The following is a 24,349-nucleotide window of genomic DNA, read 5'->3' on the forward strand; positions in this document are numbered from 1 at the left end:
ATTTATTCATTTATATTTTAATACGTACACAAGTACAGATGTACTATGTTTATAAACTATGCATACATGAGTATGCATATATAATATATATGTTTCCTTGTATGTAGTGTATTTATATATGCATATACATTTGTAGTTTTAAAAAAATTATCACATCCTTTCATCCATGAATACAATAATGTATTATTTCAGCTGCATTTTATGTATACTTACCCTTAATTAAAAGCATTAACCCACCTTGCAAAATGAAGTCAATATTTTCCTCTACATTTAATATATAATAACGCTTCATAATTTTTAATGAGTTAAAATCTAGTGGGTGTATTTTTAATATATATATATATATATTAGAAAATATGCAACTGTCTTCCCCTACAATATTAAAATATTTCCTTCTCTTATTTGTTCTGATAGGTACACCTATCCAGCTCAGGAATATTTAAGTTAAACATACATAAACACAATAAATAATGTACGTTTACATAGCAGATTAATGCGTCGTAGTATTCCTTGGATTATATGCACTTTATTTTTACGAAATACTTAAAATAGAATTACAATATTTATAATTTAAGCTACACTACGTTTAATGTTCTTTCTGTAAATTTTTACATCGTTTCGAAAAATATCAAATAAATAATGTTCTCAATGAATAACTAAAAGATAATTTTTTTTATACGTTTACATATGCTCATATATACACCTGTAAATATAAATACATACATATAACATACAAATACTATATACATTCATATAAGCAAGTTTATCCGTAAATTTTATTATATAACCATCATTACACCATGTGCTTTAGGAAGCTTTTATTTTGCTCTCTTTTATTTGCATGTACGAAAGTCAACGAAATTATAATTAAGGGGGTACTACATAATAACTCACATGCTAATTCATACCATACTTACTATCTCCATTTACGTTTTTATGAAAAAACAAAATGCCTTTGAATTTTTTTTTTTTTATCTTTTTCTTTAATTTCTTTACTTTTAGAAAAAACAATTTCTTTCTTTTTTTTAAGTATTTATTTATTGATAAAATGCTTTATCATTTTTTTTTCCTTTTTTTTTTTGTATATATTTGAAGGAATAAAATATTTTTATCAGAAACAGAAAATAACAAAATTGAAAAATTTGCAATTACATTTTACTAAAATATGAAGTAACAAAATTAATGCAAATTTTTATAATTTTGGTTTCTCTGTCATTTTTTTTTTTTTTTTTTTTTAAATAATAGCTAAAACATCCTTGCATATTTTTAATTAACTTAATATATAATAAAAAAGTATACGATGATGTGATTTGCCTTATAGATTTAAATTTGGCTTATCATGTTTTTTATTTTTGCTTGTTTCATTGGCAAAAATATTATATATATATATATATGCACAGTAGTAATAAACCTCATATATGTTATTATCGTGTTTACGCAATTGACCGTTTATGCGTTTAATTTGAAGAAAATATAGAGAAGTATATTTAAATAATATAACTGAAGAAACATTGCATGGGCTTATTACGTACAAGGGCCTAAAGAGCTTCGTGTTGTTTATATTTTCAGTATGATGTATAATACAGTTAGTGGAGTACATTATTTATGTTAATATGCGCAACTGAGCTCCCTTAATCCTTAAGAGCATATAAATATAAGTATATATATGTGTATATTTATAGATGCATATTTAAGCATATATGTACACATATGTGTATGTGTATAAATATATAGACCTATTGACCCTTCATTTCATATTGCTTCTCATTGAATCATGTGATTTTGTTTTACATTTCCCTTGCAATTTAGAACACTAACAAAAATATATAAACAAAATGACGAAACGAATAAAAAAAATACAAGTCTTATCATACGATGATAATAGTAAAAAGAATAGAAAAGTTAAAAGAGATTATGATAATAAAATTAAGGAGGAAGATGAAAAAGGAAAAGAAAAAAATGAAAGCACAAGAAATATTTTAACTTTACAAAATATACTAGACGTGAAAGAAAAAGAAAATAATAAAAAAGTGAAAAATAAAATAATATTTAAAAAGAAAGAAAATAATAGTAATAGTTCTATTAATACAAATGAAATGAGAATAATAACAATACCTAGAAAAAGAATGGGAGCTGTTAGAAGTAATTGGCTTGAACTAATAAAACCTGTAGTAACGAACTTAAAATTAGAAATACGTATGAACAAAGATAAAATAGAAGTAAGAACATGTAGTCTAACAGAAGATAAAAATACTTTACAAAAAGCATCAGATTATATTAAAGCATATTTAATTGGTTTTAGTATTGAAGATTCGTTAGCGTTACTAAGAATTGACGACTTGTATATTGAAACATTCCAAATTAAAGATGTAAAAATATTAAAAGGAGATCATTTATCAAGATGTATTGGTAGAATATGTGGTAGTAACGGATCAACAAAGTATGCTATTGAAAATGCAACGAAAACGAGAATAGTTATAGCTGCAGATAAAATTCACATTTTGGGTAGTTTTGATAACATCAAAATGGCAAGGTACTCTATATGTAGCCTAATTCTTGGTACAACTCAATCAAAAATTTTTAATAAATTAAATATTCTTGCCAAGAGGTTAAAAGAAAGGTTTTAAAGTTGGCAATTATTAGTAAAGGCCTCATTTGCATACACACTAGCAGTTAGTGCAGCTTGACATTTTGATACATGGACATTATATGTACACTCTTGCATTTGACTTGCACGAATGTATGTCTCATGTTTTAAAAAAAAAAAAAAAAAAAAAAAAAAAATTGTAAATGAAGCGGTATACGGGTGCGAAACATGTATTTTTTTTTTTTTTATAAAGAAAAAAATATATAATTGTTATTTTCCTATTTTAAAATTAAAAAATGGTATCATAATTTTTGTTGTATGCGGGTACACATAACGGAAAAAAAAAAAAAAAATTCTTTTACGTCTTCACATCAGTGCATATATATACGTATAAGCATGTACATATATATATATATATGTTTTGTGGGCATGGAGGATTTTCCTTCCATACAGCCGTTAATGTTTTATATAAATCCACGAAATTATTGCAATAATAGCATATTTTATTTTTTTATTCATTTTAAAATGGTACACTTTTATATGAATTCGTTTATAACCATATAATTTATAGTTTAAATTATATGTACTTTTTTTCTTTTTCTTTTTTATTTTAACAATTTGAAATTTATTAATATTTATTTTAAATTACACATATATAAAATGATAATGCGTATATCATTTGTAGTATGTGATGCTTTTTTCCCCCTTTTTAGTAGCATAAATAACGCAAATGTTTTGCGTTAAATAAACTATAAAATTAGCAGTCATTTTTTTTTCCTTTTTTTATTTGCAAACTTTTTTTTTTAATACAATCTAGTACATATCTTTTACATATTAATATATGCACGAATAAGTAACAATATGTGTACATATAAACATGTACATGTTTGAAGATTAAAATATGTAAAATGTTAGATTGTGTATGAAAAATAAGTAGTGGGAAGGAATTACACAAAAATTCAGTGAAAGCAATATTTTCACGGCATTTAAAAAAAAAAAAAATGATCATTATTTTTAAAATAATTATGAACATTTTGAACATATTTTGAAGGTCTTATTTGTGTACATTTTTTAAAATATTCATCGTCCTTTTTTTTAGCATTTTTTACATTTTTAATGTACATCTTATCAGTGTATGTGTCCCCCACCATTGAACGCACACGTGTGGTACCTAATGAAAATTGCAAATTTTGCTCATGCATTGTCAGTGTTAAGCTGATCAGCATATTCACATAATAAAATGATTAACGATTCTTCGTTTTTATGGTTATTTTTTAACAGTAGCAACCTTATTATAAAATAATTTCCACCGAAATAAGAAGATACGAGTAGTAAGGCAAAATATAACAAATAAGAGGAGAAATAGCGTTTCTTCACTGAATAAGTCTTTGTATATGCATATATAAATGTATTTTATATATATATATATATATATATATATGCTCTTATTTGCAAATGCGCTTATGTGTTAATGTGCACGTGGACGTATATTTTGCAACTTCCAGATATTCCTTAAAGTAACCCTTCTATCCGCATTTTTTTCGTGCGAAAAATGTGTAAGTATATGTAAGTGTACATTGTGTTTTCAGTGGTTGAAAAACTTTAATATGTATATTTATATATCTCATATGTATACGTTCATATGTTTGTGTTCATATGTATATAATGTTTATATATATATATATATATATATTCGTGTAAAAGATGATTTGGGGCAAAAAAATATGTGTGATGTTACTGTTATATCTACTGACACCTAAACAGAGTAAGAGCTCAAAATCTTTAAAAAACGATTTTTTGTTTAAAAATTTAGCAATAGATAAAAAAAAATTAGACTCGTCTTATTTTTATAATTACGATAATTTACAATGGGAAGGGAAAATAATAGCTATAGGAGATATTCATGGAGATATGGAAAGCTTAAAATTAATTTTAAGACATTCTAATTTAATAAATAAAAAGGATGAATGGGTTGGTGAGAATATTTTACTAATACAAGTTGGAGATATATTAGATAGAGGTATATATGGTCCACTCATATATAATTATTTATTTAAATTACAAAAAGAGGCAATTAATAAACAGAGTAGAATAATTTTAATATTAGGTAACCATGAAGAGTTAAATTTATGCGGTTATTTTAATTATGTAAATAAAAAAGAAGTAGAATTATTTTTTCAAAATAATTATCATTATAGATATAAAAGTTTTACAAATAAAAATGGAGAATTTTTTCAAAAATTAATTAAGCTTCCAGCCATAATTAAAGTAAACGATATTATATTTACGCACGGTGGAATTAGTAAAAATATATCTCAATTAAACATAAACACAATAAGTCTAAAAACAAGATTACAAATAGAAAATAAATGTAATTTATTAAAATATGATAAATCAAATAATTATTTAAATCAGGATGGGGTATTATGGAATGATAATATTTCACGCAAAGTATGGATTAATCAAAAGGAAGCTTGTTCAGATTTATTAGACATTCTGAAAAGATATAATGCCAAGTATTTGGTTGTAGGGCATACTAAGCAAATGTCGCATTATGTCAGTACATTCTGTAATCATAAATTTTTTCTTATTGATACATGTATGAGTTTATTTATGAATAATGGTCAACATTACCCAAATTATCTACTTATAGAAAATGGTAAATTCAAATCTGTTCATTTAATTGTAGAAGAGGAAATTAAAAAAAAAAAATGTGAATTAACCAAAATTCATTTATATACACCTCATAATAAAACATTTTGTGTGCAGGCAAAACAGATCGAATTTTTGCCAATTCATAAACAATTCTGATTTTTTTTTTTTTTTTTTTTGTATTAATGCATAAATAAATATATATATTTTTATTTGTATATCCGTGTGATAGGGAAAACTGTTTCCCATTTTGTATTCACAAATGTAACTTTTCGTTAGTTTACTTTGTTTTGTTTTGCATTATTTTACTTCACTTTATTTTAATTTAATTTGCACTATTTTATTTTATTTTACCATTTTACACAAACTTTATTTTGGCTGTCATTTAGCAAATTAAATATTTTGTTAGTTATTTTGTTTTTTGTGTAAACATGCATTTTGAAGTACATTCGAATGATTGCGTGTGTACCAATATGTACATTAATTTTATGAAACAAAAAACACATACATACATACGCAAACATGTTTTGCTCTGTTACATATTATTTTTTCAAAATTACAAAAAAAAAAATTATTAAGTAGACAGTAGCCGTTTCGGTCCTGTACTCATAAGTATATATATATGCACATATATGTACCTATATAAACACACTTAAATATACCCAAGTACATATAGGCATATGCATATACACATATGTATAATATATAACCTGCGCACATCAAACACGTTACAGGTAAAATATTTTATCATCTCTTTATAATGAGATGATGTAAATTTTATAACTTTTCATAAAATGGAAATTTTATTCTTCATATAGATCGGCATAACAAAGTTGTTACTGTTACGAAAACTTATCAGGCTTCCTTTTTACAATTTTCGGACTATTTTAATAACGAACGTTTATTTCTAAACAAAAAAATAGGTGTGTATCGTTATAGTGGTATTTTATATTTGGTTACGTGGAGTTTAATAATAAGTATCGTTTTACCAAATAGAAACAAGAGTCCGTATCTTTAAAACGAGCAAAACCGAATATTCACTAAAGTGTGCACATATACTTATTTATACATGTGTATCCAGACAAATATGCGTACGCTCGACGTAACATATTGCATATGTAATTCCTGCGTACATATGTACTATCCTATTTTGTATCACTTATAGGATATTTTTGCTGCATCCCATTCTTAGTCATTTATGTATATATATATATATATATATATATACATGTTACCACTTTCTCTCCAGGAAAGACTACCTAATCATAAAAAAAACAAATATACAGAGGGCTATTATTACGGATAGAATAATCGTCTTCTTCATATTGTAGTTCTTAATATTTTTCAGTATTCTTTGAATTTGGGGTAAATAATTATTTATAAAATTTATTTTCTTCAATTGATGCATAACATTATAATTTTGCATTTTTAATTTCACATTTGTTTCTTGTCCAACGGATATTATATTACCTAGCTCACTTATGGAATATTCTAAAGCATATCTTTCTTTAAATACTTGATCAATATCATTATTATTTGTGAACCTTGAAGAAAATTCTTTTTTTTTATATATATTATTATTACTATTTTTATTACTATTACTATTATGTAAGCATATTTTATCATAGGTGTTCTTGACATTTTGAAGTTGTATTTTAAATTTATCAAAAATACTTAAATATCTAGCAATTTCTATAGCATATGTACTATTGTGACTAAAATAATTTTTCATGATATCTAAATTTTGTATTCCATTTTTATGTAAATTTTCTAACCCTTCTATTTTTTTTTTATTATTTAATAAAAATTCATGAATATAATGATCTTTTTGTTTTGGGCTATCATTTTCATAATAATTTAGGCTTTCTTTAAATTCACTTAAGATCTGTTCAAAATTTATTTGTATATTCCTAATGTTTTTCTTGTATTCTCTGTATCTTATGCTTTCACTATTTTCATTTAGCTTTTCATCATCATCTAGGAAACCGTAGTTTTTCTTCATCTTCCTTTTTTTTTTTTTTTTCCCTTTTATTTTACAATTACTTTACATTTATTTTACATTTATTTTACATTTACTTTTCATTTATTTTACAATTACTTTCCATTTATTTTACAATTACTTTCCATTTATTTTACATTTACTTTCCATTTATTTTATATTTACTTTATATTTATTTCACTTATATTTTGCATTTATTTCACTTATATTTTACACTTATTTCACTTATATTTTACATTTATTTCACTTTTATCTTGCCTCTTATTTTACTTATTATTTTTTTTTTTTTTTTGATTATTAGTTAAAGTTTTATTTTTTGTGCTTTTATAAAATTGTCGTTTTTTATAGGCATCCCTTTACTCCTTATTCCAAATAAAATGTGACCTATTATGAGACTCATGGTTAAATGAAAAAGAGGAATCTTGTATTGTTTTTATTGAAATGAGGCTGAAACTGATAAAAAAAAATTATTCTGTAATTTTTTTTTTTTTTTTTTTCTATTAATCTTTTTAAAAAACTGTTAATATAACATAATATATTTAAAACATTGGTAATAAAAATGAATTTTTCTTTTTACCCCAAAATTTATGGGGGCATATATATATAATGTACATGTATATGTATATATGTATGTATATATGCTAACATGTAATGCAGACAAATGTATATCTGGCTATTAATGATGGGAAAATTTTTCTCACTTTAAAAAAAATTATTGGTAAAAGGTCAACAAAAGACTAGCTACGAACAAATAATGACAAACAGGTATAAAAATAAACAAAATTTTTATCATGTGTTCTTAAAAATATGTCCCATGCACATATTTACATAAATATGAATTTAACATAAATACTAATTTATTATACAAAATTAAGATCTGACTTCCTATATTTATACGGAATAGTATTTTTCTAATTTTAATGAACAAACCACATTCATATGAAAAAATAGCTGCACTTGAATTATTCCTCGGAGATAATTAGTGTTGTTTTAAAAAGCTAAGCTAACACAAATGTTTATATATAGAATATACTAGCAAAAAAAGAATAAAATAAAAATTAATGACGAGGAAATAAAACAAAAATTAATGACGAGGAAATAAAACAAAAATTAATGGTGAAAAAATAAAACAAAAATCAATGGCGAGGAAATAAAACAAAAATTAATGACGAGGAAATAAAACAAAAATTAATGACGAGGAAATAAAACAAAAATCAATGGCGAGGAAATAAAACAAAAATTAATGGTGAAAAAATAAAATAAAAATTAATAGAGCGAAAATAAAGGATAACAGTGAAAAGTGAACAGAGAAGAAAAGAAATTAACTTTACTTCATTTAATACAAAATGTCAAAAAATATTCAACAAATTACATAAATTCTTTTAGCCAGAAAAAAAAAAAGGAAGTTTATTGTATTATAATTGTTTACAGTCTAATTTTATACCAAGAAAAAAGTACTAAAAAAGTAAGAAATTTTTTTTAATATTTTCTTTAATTCGCCAGTTCGCTTATTAAATCGAAAAATGATTAAAAGGAATTGCGCAATAAAGCTCGAAAAATAGTAGAAAGAGCTTCGCTAGGTAAATATAAGTCGTAATATGTATATATGTATGCATATTTATGTGTGAACATATTTCCTCGTTTATTTTATATATTTATTTGTTTACTCTATTAGATTATTTACCTTTTTTTTCATTTGTCTCACAAGCCTGATTGTTTGGAAAAAGTGCATTCAAACTAATCGTTGTCCTCCTATTTTTATATTCCCCTTGATCATTGGCGCTTAGATAAAATAAAATATACACAAAAATGAGCCGTTATTCTGAAATTATATATGTGTGATAATATTCGTATATTTCTTTTCTTATGTTGTGCTTTCTTTTTATTTTACCTGACAAATGAAATAAGTGTAAAAAAAAAGCTTTTTATTAACAATGTTAATAATAAAGCAGGTGCGTGGATAACTAATGGTATATCATTTACTGCTAATAGAAAAACATGGAGTAGCAAGTGGAGGAACAGTGTTAATAAATTGAATATAAAATGTAATAGCTCAAAAAATAATTTTGTAAAAGAAAAAGGAAATGATACAATTGAAATGAATGGAGTAGTCGAAGAATGTTTAGCTAATACCAATTTTATAGTACGAATTCCTAATGGTGAAAAATTCTTATGTTTCATTTCAGGAAAATTAAGAATAAACAAAGTAAAAATAAATTTAGGAGATACTGTTAAAATTCAAATTCACAAATTAAATTTTGAAAAACGAAGGGGAAAAATAGTATTCAGGTATTTACAACATGAGTCTCTAAAAAACAAGAAGTAAAAAAAAAAAAAAAAAAATGATAAAAAAAATGATAAAAAAAATGAACAAAATTTTAAAATTTTGTAGTAAAATACAAGGGCATATACATGTTTACTGAATTACGTACATATGTAGTGCTTGGTCTTCTACATGTCGCACATGTATCATTTCATTTGCTTGTTACATAAAATATTACCAAAAAGTAATATAATATAAGCAAGATGAGCAAGATAACCGAACACGTTAAATGACGAGGAGTTCATAATATTACATATATTTGTCGAAATGGTTAAATAAGCTTATTCATTTTCATGAAGAATTGTAAAATATTTGCAACTCAAATTATATGAAATAATATGAACGATACCTGTTAAATGGGGATCATATACTTATTTTCCTACATACACAAGACCATGTGGCTAATTTTAGAGTGCCTTTATGTTTGTAAAAAGTTATCCATATTTAAGTAAGTGTAAAAGTGAAAAAATGTACAGAGGAAAAAAAGGGAGGCACCATGTGCATTGGAATAGAAGCCTAGAAGAAATGTAATATGATAGTAAGTACGTAAATACATACATATGTATGTATATACATGTATTATATATATATAAGCAAAGACTCATTTGGAAGCACATCAAACATTAGGATAGACTACACATCATTTCGACGAAGGACATTGCAAGGTATACGGCATACTCTAAATACATATGCGAAAAAAAATTTAATTATTGAGAAAAAAATATAAGTTACAGGTAAAAATTAAGGAATTAAAATGTACTTAAATATTAGTTTTACTAGGTATTTTTGTCTTACTTTTTTAACAGAAAATGCACTAATTTAAAAAAAAGAAAAAGAAAATTCTTATAATAATGGGTAACTTTAAAAATGTGTAAAAAGAAAAAAAATGGAAAACGAAATTAAAAGTAGAATAAAAAGAAAAAATTATCAAAATTAGGACCATCTGGAAAATAGATGTTTTAATTTAACTTATTAACAGCATAAATTATTCTCATGGAGTTGCTTACCAAATGGTGCTTGTATAAGAGCACTGTCTGACGAAATCAAATTTGAAAGGAGATATTATCAAGAACTAAAGAAGAGTTACAAAAAGGTGCGCTTATGAACATTAAGAAATAGAAGTTCCTTTGTTTGGATAAATAAATAAATATACATCTCTCTCCCTATCTATCTATCTCTCTCTCTCTCTCTCTCTCTCTCTATATATATATATATATATATATATATATATATATACATTTGGGATATCGTGCTCACGTTTTGTAGCTACCATTTATGTAGTAATAATTACGTATGAATAATATTTTATTTATAGGAATACATAATTTTTGCTTTATTTAATATTATTTAATTCTATTTTTTGTTGACACTGATTCTATTATTCATATGTTGCATAGGTTTATTTTGTTCACTTACCACAAAAATGTAAAATACCTTTATTTTGTAGCATTTGCTTTTTAATACATTTTATTTCCCCCCCTATTTTTGAGCATTTGACATTATTTTTTTTTATCCATATATAAGTGTGTACACATCATAGAAGCTGCACAATGTTAATATATATTTACATGTTTCTCCTTCGGAAGGTGATAATATAATTTTAATCATTACGAAAAAGTAAATAAAATATTATTAATTTTTTATAAAAATCAAAAAACAATAAAATTATGTGCTTATCACTACGGATAAGTCCTCATTTTTTGTCTGTCATCTTCTAATAATAGCCATAGTTTGTGCTCAATTTATGTACAACTTTATTTATTATAACTCATAACTACATAATTATATCATAAGAAAGAAAAATTAGAAAGATAATAAATCATATATGTTAAGTATAATTATATGCTAAGAAATGAATTATGCTTATTTTAAAGTTTCCCTTTTAAACTATTCAATGTTATTTTAGGAAAAAAAAAGTTCAGACATATATATGTCTTTATTCGTTTTAGAATTTTTTTTTTTTTTTTTGTCTTACTAAGCGTCGTTAAATGCCACTATTTGTAGCATAATATTTGCTGCTTATTATAAAAACATAAACTGTAGTGATAAATGTGTATCAATGAATAGCTAAACATATCAAAATAAAATGAAAAATTAACAAAAGGGGAAAAAAATTTTCACTTTCGTAAAATTCGGCATATCTTTCACTATCATCTTAAATCATATTTATTTATAAATTATTTTAACTTATATTTAATGTAAGGATGTTAAAATTTTTTATTACCGTTTGTGTGTAATAATGTATATATGAGCGCCCTCAAATGGGTTAGCTATATAATACGCAACCATTTCATTAACATAAGGTATTAAAATTCCTCATCAAAAGCTACATTAAAGAGATATATTTATTTGAAATATGAACAGACATTATTCTTTTCATTTCATACCCCAATAAGGAATGAATTTCCTTTTTTTTTCTTTTTTAAACATATCCTTCATGTTTCTACAACTTCAAGGAAGTGTTAATTCCTTTCGTAAAAAATTTGTATTCCTTTTTTATTGTTTTAATATTTCTTTTTTTTTCTCATTTAGCTTTTTTGTTTTTTTGCTTTCTCACTTTATTGGTTTTTTTTTTTTTTTTTTTTTTTTTCTAAATATGTTACACATTAAATTTTTCTCGCTGTGGGGAATAATAACAACTTTCAATATTTTTTTTTGAGAATAAGAACTACATAAAACTTAAAATTGTATGGGAAAAAATGAATTAAATAGATGTATTGGTGCTCTTATAAGATCATGTAAAAAAATTGCTGATAAAAAATATCGAAATTATTACGTACAACTTTATATGAACGTACCCTTTGTGAGGAATAAATTTAACATTGCATGTTATATACATGCTATATGTTTTCGGCATATAAAAACTTCTTAAACTGGTTATCGTTATGAAGATATACATACTAGAAAGAAGTCACACTTTTCTATAAATAGATAAGTACTTCATACGTATTTATTTATAAATTTTTCATTTTATAATTTGCTCAATCAAAGGAAAAAAAATAATTTACATAAAATTTACAAAAAATACATACATGTATTAAAAAAAAATTTAAGAAAAAAGATAAAATTTTTAGCCTTTAAATGGATATAAAATTTTTAAGCAAAATTTGTGTTTGTTATAATATTGCCTGAGTATCGTTTTTATGCCTTTGAAATGTCATAATATTTGTTCTATTTTGGCGCTATAATTTTTGCTCCATTTTTTAGTAATATAATTCAATTCATATATATTTATATATATTTTGTTATGTTTAGATATGTGCATATATATGTAAATTTATATGCATATTTGAATGATTACCCATCACAACGTAGTAAATATTTTTATTCCTCATTTTTATTTTACGCAACATTTTGAAGATGTTCCCAATGATTTTTTTTTTTTTTTTTTTAAATTGATTAATTGTATATTCATATATATTTTCTAGGAATTATATACGCTCTTTAAATTTTCATAATTATATTTTTTTCCATTTCTATTAAAGACTTCCAATTTGAAGATAGCTTATTCACCAGTACCTCATAATAGTTATACATAAATATATACATATAAGTACATCTATACATATATATGTGCCCTTATTACTTTTTATCTTTCTTTTTTTAAATTGACTCTTTTTCTTCTGTACCCTTTATTATATCCCTGACCTAATGACAATACTTTCGTCAGTGCATTTTCATGACTTAGCCAAAATATAATAGTTACACAATTGAAAAAGATATAAATGTGAAAAGAAACACTCGGGGTTGTTCACTTCTGTGCGTGTACGTGTATATGTACATGTAAGTATTTATGCATATACATTTTACCTATAAATATTTATCGTTGTGCCTATTAATCTAGATCTATATATATATATATACGTATCCAATTTCTATACGCGCACTCGGTGTACGGGCCTGTTACAACCCCGTTACTTAAACAAACAGCCACGGCAAAATGAATGAAGCAAATGAAAAGACTACCGATAGAAAGAGAAAGAAGGCGAGTAACACAGATGAAGCTAATGAAACGAGCAAGTTGAAAAAGAAAATAGAATTTGAAAATGACGATGAGTTTGAAAAGTATCTGTTAAATCATTTTAAAAAGGATAATAAAGAAAATGAAAACGAGTACGTGTTTTCCGAATTGGTAAAAAGCTTTTATAATGAAATTAAGAAATATAAAACAGTAGATGATATGGCAAATGAAATTAAAAAATTGGCTATTCAAAATATATCCAAAAATTTAGAAATCATATGTAACAATGAATGTACAAGTTCTTTTTTTATTGAGAAATTTCGCGTAAAATATATAAATGAACAAATTGCACTTAACATAAAATCTGCTCAAAATTATTTTAAAGAATTTATGATATTATATAATAACAACAACTTTGATAAGTTCAGCTTAGAAATTAATACAAATGTAGAGGGAACAAATGAACAAGTTAATGAAGAGCAGGAGCAAGGAGAGGAAGTGGAAGAGGAAGAAGTGAATAACCAAAATAAGCAAAACAGCCAAAATGAGCGAAATAGTCTAGATAAGCAAAACAGTCAGAATAATAAAGTGGGTGAGAGTTATCAAAATGAAAAAGCAGGCACAAAGAATGCCTTAACAAAAGAAGATTTATACAAAACCAACACATGGAAGGAAAAGATAAAATGTAAGATTGACGATATAAATGAAAATAATAATATTTTAATAAAAGTTGTAAATTATTTGTCAAGCATAGCTTTACATGTTGACAATATACCAATTAAGATAACAAAATTTGATATCATAAAAAAATTTAATGAACTAAATTTCGATATACTGAATATAAATATTTGGGATGCCTATAATTCTAAAGACATTAGACCCTTTTCTTCATTCCCTTCTCCATCTTTTTATAGAAAAGCAAATTTATATTTTAAAAAACAAACTAATACTAATGAAGTCCTAAACATGTTAAGAGAAAAGCCTTATTCTATTTGTATTAATGGTTGGAATTTGAATAATGTTAAAAGGAATAATTATAATTATTTGGATTTAAGAATATGCCCACCTATATGTTCCCATATAGAAAGGATAAAAATTGATTATGAAAATGCAAAAAATATTGTTCGAAAATTAGACAAGTCGTGTCACATCAATTTGGACCTATTAGAGGATTTAAAGGAGGAAACTTATTTCGAGGATAGGCTGAAAAAGAGGAGGTTTAATGAAGAGAGTAAGGTTAACGATCGTATTGATGATAACAGTAACAATGACAAAGCTGATAGTGGAAAGAAGAAGGTAGAGATAAATAATAATCAGCGGGAAATCTCAAACAGTAAGCAATATGAAGAAGAGAGTCCAATAATACAAACCATTGAAGAGAACAAAGACATAAATATAACGAGCAGATTAGACATTTTAATTTTATATTTAAGACTTGTTCATAATTTTTGCTATTATTCAGCTAGAAAATATAACACATACGATGAAATGATTAGAGAATGTGGTTACTTTTATTTAAGGGTTAATTTAGATAATAAGTTCTACAGTAACTTAACTCCAATATTTTACGAAGATTATAATGTAAGTAAATTGGATTATTATGTAAGTGAAAATTTTGTGAAAGGCTTTTCAAGTATAGTTAATAATATGGAGGGGGACGATACAAATAATAGCATTAGCAGAAGTAGTAATAATAATACAAATAACAATAGTAATAACAGTATTAATAATGATCTCAATGGCAATATCAGTGGTAACCTTAACCATTCTTATAATGAAAATAATAATAATAATAATTTAGATTATTTTAAATTACTTAAAGTAAAAGAAAAACTTTTTAATAATTCCGATGTTGTGTCTGATTATCAGCTAAAATGGCTGCTTAATTTTGATGAAGAAATCAAGGATGCTTTAAAGGCAAATTATAATGAAAATATTGATATTGAAAAAACAGAGGAATTCTTCGAAATTCTTAAAAAGAACTACATATTAAAAAGGACTGATAGGAATAGTAACAATAATAAGAACGATAGCACTAATAATAATAATAGCAATATTATTAATAATAATAATAGTAGTAGTGGTAATAATAAAAGCGAAATAAGGTGCGCTAAATGTAAAAAGCTTTTTAACAACATTAAGGATGTGCCAAATCATATATTTATTAAACACAGCCAAATTAAAATGAAATTAATTACAGAAACTGAAGTACAAATTATGCAGAGGAATTTTTATGAAGCCCCTCATAGTTTTCATTTTCTTTTTATGATGGAAAAAAAATATAATTCCAACTACACCAAAAATTATCTAAATAAAAATTTTATTAAAAAATCGAAAACTTATAAAAATCAGAATTTTCATTTATTACCAAACAATGCTAAAAGTGACTACAAAGATTTTGATGATCCCAGTGTAAATGTCTTTGAAAATGTAAAACAAAACGTAAAAACGAATAACGATTTTTATGACGATACGTAGTAAGATTATATATATGAGGAAAAATGCGCCTTACTTTTTTTTACTTACTAGCACGCCTTTGTAAATACTTAATAAAAAATGTAGGAACATTTTATTTGTATAATCCACATATTTAAAATAAGTAAACGTTAAATTCATATGCGTCAAATTTGAAAAAGTGAGCGTTCTTTTTAGGCATATATCACGACACATACATGGTTACGTATATATATGTACACGATCTTATACATGTGTACAAGTATGTTCATATATTATATATGCACGGTTCATTTGCGTATTGCACGTACACAGGAACAACTTTTGAAATCTTATTCCCTTTTTATATATACCCATTTTTACTTCCTTGTTAAATTAAAAAAAAAATGAATTGGATGTAGGTATTTATTTTTGTATTATTAATCCTTTTTAATATGACGAAAAGTCTTGTACTCTATTTTTCAGTTTGAATAAATTATTATATGAAAAATTAATTTTTAAAATATTGTTTTTTTAAAATATTTTTTTCAAATACTGAAATTACCTTAAAAAACGTAACATGCATATATACATATACGTACATATATACATATAAATATATTTATTTTTTCACGTATTTTTCGAGCTTGAACAACTTTACAAAATCATCTTTCAAAATGTATAGTTATTTTTAATAATATTGATCATTTTATTACGACTTAATAATTTATATTACACTTATAACACCACGAGTTGTATGGGGAAACTCATATTTTCTTAAATTAAAACATATACGCGTATATTATTTATAACATTGCTCATCATTTCATTCTTACTATATACGGCGCAATTAACACAAAAAACGAAAAAAAAAGAAAAGGCAGGTATACGTATAAGATTACGAATAACTGCGACTTACCATCAAATGTACATATATAAATATACGCACATATACATGAGCATATTTCTCCATGCGTATAAGTGTGTTATCGGGGGTGTCCTTTTTCAAACAGTTCACACAGAAGTACACATGAAAATAAATATACATATATATATATATATGCGAAATAAATGAGTCAAACGGGGCTTCTTACTACCTGCTAATAACAAAATCTACATAAAAATAAATGTTTAGCAATATGTAGAAAAAAAAGCTTATCCATCATGCTACTGAAAGAAAATTGTCATTTAAAGCTAAATATATTATATACATAAATTAATACACAAATTAATACACATACCCTTTTGTACTTGCATGTACATCATGTCAAATATGAAAAAAGTTGTTCTATTATATTGTTATCACTTTTTCAATATCAAATATACAGTTTAAAATAATTTAATTTCATCATATTATTTTTTAAATAACGTAAAATTTACTGTACTTTCATTAAAAAAAATTGTGCGGAAATATACTCTATAATAATATTAAAATTAAAAAAGTGTTACGTTAAACAATTTTAACATATTTTTATATTAATTTTTTCCTATATTTAAGAAGTATTTCCTAATTTAATTTAATTTAATTTCATTTATTTATTTTTTTTGTTTGTTTCTTGAACTTCATGTAAAATAAATCTTTTAGCTAATATAGTAAGATTATTTTTTTTCTTCTTGCCTTTTCGCATGCATGACAAGGTTTACAATAGTTATATAATACATGAATAAAGGTTCAGGAAATTTTTCTTCTTTCTCCAGATATATATTATTATGTATTGTATTCTTATATGCTACATTACATTAAGTGCATAAAAAAATGAATATATATAAGTATATACATACCCTTTTGTTATTTAACTGTTCATTGTTAACAATTACATGAAGGAGGAAATGTACTTATTCGAACATAATTTATGTACATCTATATATAATAGGAGATTTTTCTTTTCTTTTTTTTCGAAAGGGAAGAAAAAAAAATTATTTCAAATGCGTATCGTACATAAATGTACATTTGCATGTACGTATGCATGTATTTATGTATGTATATAAAAGTAAAAGCAGCATTTCTATGTAGCTGAAAAATGAACGAGAAGAAAAAATTAAGTATGATAATTTTTGTAAAATATTGAAAAATAGAACCATTTATTAGTAGAAGCGATAACAGAAAAGCTTAAAACTAAATAAAATAAAGTAAAAAAATGTGGAGGAAAGCAGTGGGTAATTATTTTAACACAAATAAAACTATTATGAAAAATGGTGATAATGCTACTACGAACGAATTGAATGATAATAATAATAACAATAATAATAATAAAGAGGAAGAAGAACTCAATAAAGATGAAAGTGGAAATAAATGTGCGGCAAAAGATGATGATATATATAATTTAAACAACAGTACCAGTGCCACAACTTTAAGCGCATTTAATAACAAACGGAAAAGATCTAAATATAACAAAACGTGTTCGGAAAAAAATTCCATCGACGAGAATCAAACTGATGATAGTGTTAAAAATGATAATTCTTATGATAATAAAAATGATAATACTTATGATAATACTTATGATAATAATGATGATAATAATGATGATAATAATAGTGATAATAATGGTGATAATAAGGACATTCGTAATAGTAAGAAGCGCAATAAAGAACGATATAGTTACATATGTAAAAAACCTAATGATTCATTAAACAACAAAGAGGAAAAGTTAAATAAGGAAGAAGTTAATATTAGAAGGGATGATTATGATAAAAGAAACGAAAAAAATGAAAAGAATATTACAGAATTAAGTGTAGAAAAAAATATATCAACAGAAAAACATAAAGATAAAGAACAAAATAGAGAAAAATTAAATAGTGATTTACATGAAAAAATGAAATTAATTAAAGAAAAGCTAAAATCGAATAAATTACAGCATAGTTCTAGTAGAGAAAGACATAGAGATAGAAACAAGGAAAGGGTAAGAAGTAAAGATAGGGAGAGAAGCAAAGATAGGGAGAGAAGCAAAGATAGGGAGAGAAGCAAAGATAGGGAAAGAAGCAAAGATAGGGAAAGAAGCAAAGATAGGAATAGAAGCAAAGATAGGGAGAGAAGCAAGGATAGACACAGAATTAAAAAAAGACAAAAAGATTTACTATCTAGTGGTGATGAAGCTCGTTCTTTTAAAAAAAAGAAAAGGAGCAAAGAAAGAAATATAGAAGAGGGAAGTATCAATATAAGTAGGCATAAAAGTAAGGAAAAATATAGAAATAGAAGCAAAGATAGGAATAGAAGCAAAGATAGGAATAGAAGCAAAGATAGGAACAGAAGCAAAGATAGGGACAGAAGTAAAGGAAGAAAAAGAAGCAGAAGCAGGTATAGAAGAAGTAAAGATAGGAACAGAAATATAAGCAGTAGTAGAAGTGCAAGTAGCAGTGAAAGTCATCGTCACAAAATGAAAAAGAAATTAAAAAGAAGGAACTCAAGAAATAGTAGTGATAGAGAAAATTCAAATGGAAGCGCAATCAATAAGAATACACATGACAATAATAAAAGATCAACTTCTCGTGAAGCAAGAAATAGCAAGGAATCAAAACCAAAGAAAAAAACGAAATGGGATACAGTAGACGAAAATTTATTAAAAAATAATTTGTTAGATAACAATATGAATGGATTAAATCAGCAGCAAAATTTAGCTGTAGGAAATAACGTACTTCAAAATAATAATATTACTTCATTAAGTAGAAACCCCTATGAGCTAGAAGGAGATAAAAAACAGAGAAAATTATATATTGGTAATATACCTCCTAATTCGAAACAAGAAGAACTAATAGATTTTTTTAATAATACCATATTATCAATTATAAAAGGTTCAAGTATAGAAGTAAAAATTGGAGAAATTCAATTATTACCAGTAGTAAAATGTGAAATATTTAATGCAGATTCAAGATTTTGTTTTCTAGAATTTAGAACATTGGAAATTACATGGTTATGTTTAAAGTTAGATTCTATGTCCTATAATAATTATTGTTTAAGAATAGGTAGACCACATGATTATGTGCCACCACCTGATGGAGATCCTGCTTTAACAGTTGTATTTTCAGACATAAATATGAAAGCATTTGATCAGGTAAAACCTCCAAAAGTCATACCTCCAAAAAGCAGTGGTGATGATGATAATAGATTATATATACAAAATTTACCCCATGATTTGAAAGATGATGAAATTAAAGATTTATTAGAACAATTTGGAACATTGAAAGCCTTTAATATTATTAAAGATCTGAATACAGGTTTAAATAAAGGCTATGGATTTTTTGAATATGAAGATAATAGTTGCACACAAGTTGCTATTCATGCTTTAAATGGTTTTGTGTGTGGACAAAATATTCTGAATGTGAAAAAAGCAACTTTTAATAAGAATCAAAGTAATACACAGAATCCAAATAACATAAGTATACCTAGTAGTGTTGATATACCTGTTTCCCTTTTACCAAATTCGATTTCTCAAAAAATTTTAAGTAATTCTATTATAGGTTTGCAAATTCAGGCGTCCAGAAAAATCGGAGAAAAATCATCGCGCGTAGTTCAATTAACGAATGCTGTTTTTCAAGAAGATTTAATTATAGATAGTCAATATGAAGAAATCTTAAGAGATGTTAAAGAAGAAGCTGAAAAATATGGACCTTTGCAAAATATTGTAATTCCAAAACCAAATAAAGATTTGTCTTATACAGAAGGAGTAGGAAAAATTTTTCTTCATTATGTAGATGAAACCACAGCAAGAAAAGCTCAGTACATGTTTAATGGTAGACTTTTCGAAAAAAGAGTAGTATGTGCTGCTTTTTATTCAGAAGAAAAATTCCTAACAGGGAAATATGTTCTGTCATAAAATATTTATGCAAAAGTTTATATTCTTTTTAATAGACTGTGTTGGTAACCTTTCGATATATTATCATAGGTACATATAGCATTTTGCTGTTTATTCTGTGCTATTTCGAGATATCTTATTTTTCATTTAAAAAAAAAAATTAAATACCCATGAGTTTTTTTTCATTTTTACATGTACTGTTCAGAATTTTCCACATCTGTATGAAGATATATATATATATTTAAATGTGTTTATTTGAACACAGGAAACAAGGAAAAAAAAAAAAAAAGGAGAGCTAATTACAATATAGCTAGTCAGTATGTGCTTTAACTAGAAATAGAACAAATGTTAAATTTAAGGACAAAAGATACTACTTAAAATTTAATAAATTTTGAATATAAAAAAGGAAATATACGGTACATTTTGTTTATATAAATTAATGTCTTGAAAATGCGCAAATATTGTGAATATATGTAAATTCGTAAACATGAAGTATTTGTTTTTGATATAATGTTTTAAGTGGAATTGCGTATATGTATGTGTATGTATGTATATACATATACATGGTTAATCTTTATCTTTTTTTTCCTTTTTCATAAATTTATTTACAAATAATGTTGCACATTTATATATATACATGTGCAATATTTTTTTACTGATGTAATTACAAACTTCAAGATATATTTTTATATATTTTAAAAAAATACAAAATATTTTCAATATTAAAAAAGCCACACTCAAATACACAGCTTCAAAAATTTATATTTCAAATGCGCTGTTACCTAATGTGTAGAACAAAATTATCGCATATGCATATTTATATAATACATGCCCATAAAATAGCAAGTGTAAATCTTTCAAAAGGGGCACATGTAAAAACGTAATAATATAATTTCTTTTAATAGTAACCCGTTTGTTTAATGAAATTAACTTCATACAATTTGAAATGAATATAATATTTTCTCCGCGTCAAAAATGAAAAAATTTTGTTGTATAGAAATTCCGTCCTATTACAGCCAATAATTTATAAGCAAAAATTTCATAAATACTCTATATATACATATATATGTATACTTACATAAAGCCCATTTAATATTTATAAAAACTTTACAAATAAATTAATACTGGTTTAACTACTATAATATTTAAAATACATCTTTTTAAACAAAAGCTATTAAATTATTGTAATGAACAATGCTTAAGTCAAAAAATGCATTTTTAATTTTTGAAATATCTTTCATATTAATATGGTAATAACTCATTCATATATTTTTTTCCCCAAATTTAAATAATACATATATATATATATAGTATAGCGGATGAACGACAATGTTTTATATACTCATTGGGTTATGCACAATCTTCTTATTCTATGAAAAAAAAATATATTTTTTATAAGGTACAAGCTAGTTTCATTTTTTTTTTTTTCCTACTTATTAAATTAATACAACATGGAATATTTTTTTATATATTCCCTTTTTTAAAAAAAAATGAAATAAAACTTTAAAATAAATATAAATATATACATATATGGCACATATATATATATATATACTTAAATTGAAAATTAATTCAAAGAGAGTCGAGAAGTAACAAATTAAAAATAATAAACATGATATACTTTTTTTTTTATAGAAAAAAAAATAATAATAAAAATAAGAATATGTGTACGTATATGTGTTTACATATATACAGGATATATACATATATCTATATACATACATACTTACATGTGCATATATTTACATAAAACACATGATTATTCAGTAGTATTCTATAATAAGAACTATTTTGCAATTTGAAACATGTATATGTAAATGTTTGTTTGTTTTTTTTTTTTCTTTTTTCTTTCTTTTCTCTTGTTTTCTTCTTATAATAATAAATAATTACAATATCACTGGTCTTAAAAAGATAATACATATTTTATAACACAATAATTAAATTCTTGCTTCTCCGAAAAAAAAAAAAAAAAAAAAAAAAAGGATTTTACAAATAGTCCGCAACCTAAATAGAAAAAAAAAAAAAAAAAGATACATAAATAAAAATAAATATATTATATGCACAATTTCTTTATTCAAATTATGCATAGCAAAAACATTTTAGATATTTAAATGCATATTCTTCACATTTTTTTCTTCTCTCTTTATAAATTACCTCTAAAGGCATTTCCTCAATTTGAGTACTGTAGTATGATTCAATTTTCTTCAACTTATCTTTTTCCTTATCGTCATTTGTAACAAAATTGATAGCAACTCCCTTACGACCAAATCTTCCTGATCGACCAATTCTATGAATGTAAGTATCAGGAGAACAAGGCAAGTCATAATTAATAACTAATGACACCTGTTGAACATCAATACCTCTTGCTAACAAATCTGTAGTAACTAAAACTCTTGTAGAACCTGACCTAAATTCTCTCATAATTAAATCTCTGTCTTTTTGATCCATATCACCATGCATACAAGAAACAGTGAAAAGACGATTGTGCATTTCTTGGGTTAAGATATCAACTTTTTTCCTTGTATTACAGTAAATTATTGATTGCGTAATAGTTAAGGTTTCATACAAGTCACATAATGTATCTAATTTCCATTCTTCTTTTTCAACAGCAACATAAAACTGTCTAATACCTTCAAGTGTTAACTCATCTTTTTTAACTAAAATAGTTTTCGGATCTCTCATAAACCTTGTTGTCAATTCTAAAATTTCTTGTGGCATGGTCGCAGAAAACAAAGCAACTTGAATATCTGGTACTAACTTCTTAAAAACTTCGTATATTTGTGCTTTGAATCCTCTTGATAACATTTCATCAGCTTCGTCTAGAATAAATAACTTTAACCTATCTACTCCCAAGTGTCTTTTATCAATCATATCATAAACTCTACCAGGGGTACCAACAACCATATGTACTCCTTGTTTTAGTTTATCGATATCTTCTCTTACTACAGTTCCTCCAACACACGCATGACATTTTACCTTTAAATAATCACCCAAAGCCAAAACAACCTATTAGAACAAGCACGAGAAAAAAAAAAAAAAAAAAATTAAACTAAACAATTGAACAACTAAAGTATTGAACAGTTAAACAACTGCATCTTATACAAAATGCTTATATTAATTATATGAATGGTTCGTACAACACATCCGCACATATGTCTAATTTATATACCGTACACAAACATCAAAACGAAGAATGTACGTACAAGCATATTACTTCATTTTATTTAACTACATTTTAGCTTATTTCTGTTTATTATATTTCAATTTATTATATTACCTTTTGTATTTGCTGAGCTAACTCACGAGTTGGAGCTAAAATTAAAGCCTGACAAGCAACATAGTCGTAATTTATTAACTGCAAGGAGGAAATAACAAAGGTAGCTGTTTTCCCCGTTCCAGATTGCGCCTGACCGATGGTATCATAACCATTCAAAATTGGTTTAATACCCCTTTGTTGAATTGCAGATGGTTTTTCAAAACCATAAGAATATATACCTCTTAAAAGTTTTTCATTTAAACCAAGAGCGTCAAATGTGTCAACAATTTCCTCTGTATTTCCTTCAATATCATTTTCATTATTAAATTTTTCGTCTTTCGTACTCAT

General features: G+C 24.9%; 7 protein-coding genes across 7 annotated transcripts; 5 read left to right on the forward strand and 2 right to left on the reverse strand.

Annotated features, from left to right (window-relative positions):
* Positions 1 to 1,835: 1,835 nt before the first annotated feature.
* On the forward strand, positions 1,836 to 2,627 carry PNO1 (pre-rRNA-processing protein PNO1, putative; the record flags this gene model as incomplete). Its single annotated transcript, XM_029006694.1, has 1 exon — positions 1,836 to 2,627. One exon carries the CDS (start codon positions 1,836 to 1,838, stop codon positions 2,625 to 2,627), a length of 792 nt encoding a protein of 263 aa, XP_028863157.1.
* Positions 2,628 to 4,291: 1,664 nt separating this feature from the next.
* On the forward strand, positions 4,292 to 5,398 carry SHLP1 (shewanella-like protein phosphatase 1, putative; the record flags this gene model as incomplete). The annotated part of the gene is made up of 1 exon (XM_029006695.1): positions 4,292 to 5,398. The coding sequence occupies one exon, from the start codon at positions 4,292 to 4,294 to the stop codon at positions 5,396 to 5,398; it is 1,107 nt and encodes a 368-aa protein (XP_028863158.1).
* Positions 5,399 to 6,494: 1,096 nt separating this feature from the next.
* Positions 6,495 to 7,241, reverse strand: PmUG01_12047800 (conserved Plasmodium protein, unknown function; the record flags this gene model as incomplete). The annotated part of the gene is made up of 1 exon (XM_029006696.1): positions 6,495 to 7,241. The coding sequence occupies one exon, from the start codon at positions 7,239 to 7,241 to the stop codon at positions 6,495 to 6,497; it is 747 nt and encodes a 248-aa protein (XP_028863159.1).
* A 1,831-nt stretch (positions 7,242 to 9,072) lies between these two features.
* Positions 9,073 to 9,564, forward strand: IF1 (translation initiation factor IF-1, putative; the record flags this gene model as incomplete). The annotated part of the gene is made up of 1 exon (XM_029006697.1): positions 9,073 to 9,564. One exon carries the CDS (start codon positions 9,073 to 9,075, stop codon positions 9,562 to 9,564), a length of 492 nt encoding a protein of 163 aa, XP_028863160.1.
* A 3,937-nt stretch (positions 9,565 to 13,501) lies between these two features.
* Positions 13,502 to 16,000, forward strand: PmUG01_12048000 (conserved Plasmodium protein, unknown function; the record flags this gene model as incomplete). The annotated part of the gene is made up of 1 exon (XM_029006698.1): positions 13,502 to 16,000. One exon carries the CDS (start codon positions 13,502 to 13,504, stop codon positions 15,998 to 16,000), a length of 2,499 nt encoding a protein of 832 aa, XP_028863161.1.
* Positions 16,001 to 18,093: 2,093 nt separating this feature from the next.
* U2AF2 (splicing factor U2AF large subunit, putative) lies at positions 18,094 to 20,766 on the forward strand (the record flags this gene model as incomplete). Its single annotated transcript, XM_029006699.1, has 1 exon — positions 18,094 to 20,766. One exon carries the CDS (start codon positions 18,094 to 18,096, stop codon positions 20,764 to 20,766), a length of 2,673 nt encoding a protein of 890 aa, XP_028863162.1.
* A 1,965-nt stretch (positions 20,767 to 22,731) lies between these two features.
* Positions 22,732 to 24,349, reverse strand: eIF4A (eukaryotic initiation factor 4a, putative; the record flags this gene model as incomplete). Its single annotated transcript, XM_029006701.1, has 3 exons — positions 22,732 to 22,749; positions 22,900 to 23,751; positions 24,023 to 24,349. The coding sequence occupies 3 exons, from the start codon at positions 24,347 to 24,349 to the stop codon at positions 22,732 to 22,734; spliced, it is 1,197 nt and encodes a 398-aa protein (XP_028863163.1).

The sequence above is a fragment of the Plasmodium malariae genome (assembly GCF_900090045.1).
Source record: "Plasmodium malariae genome assembly, chromosome: 12".
NCBI lineage: Eukaryota > Apicomplexa > Aconoidasida > Haemosporida > Plasmodiidae > Plasmodium > Plasmodium malariae.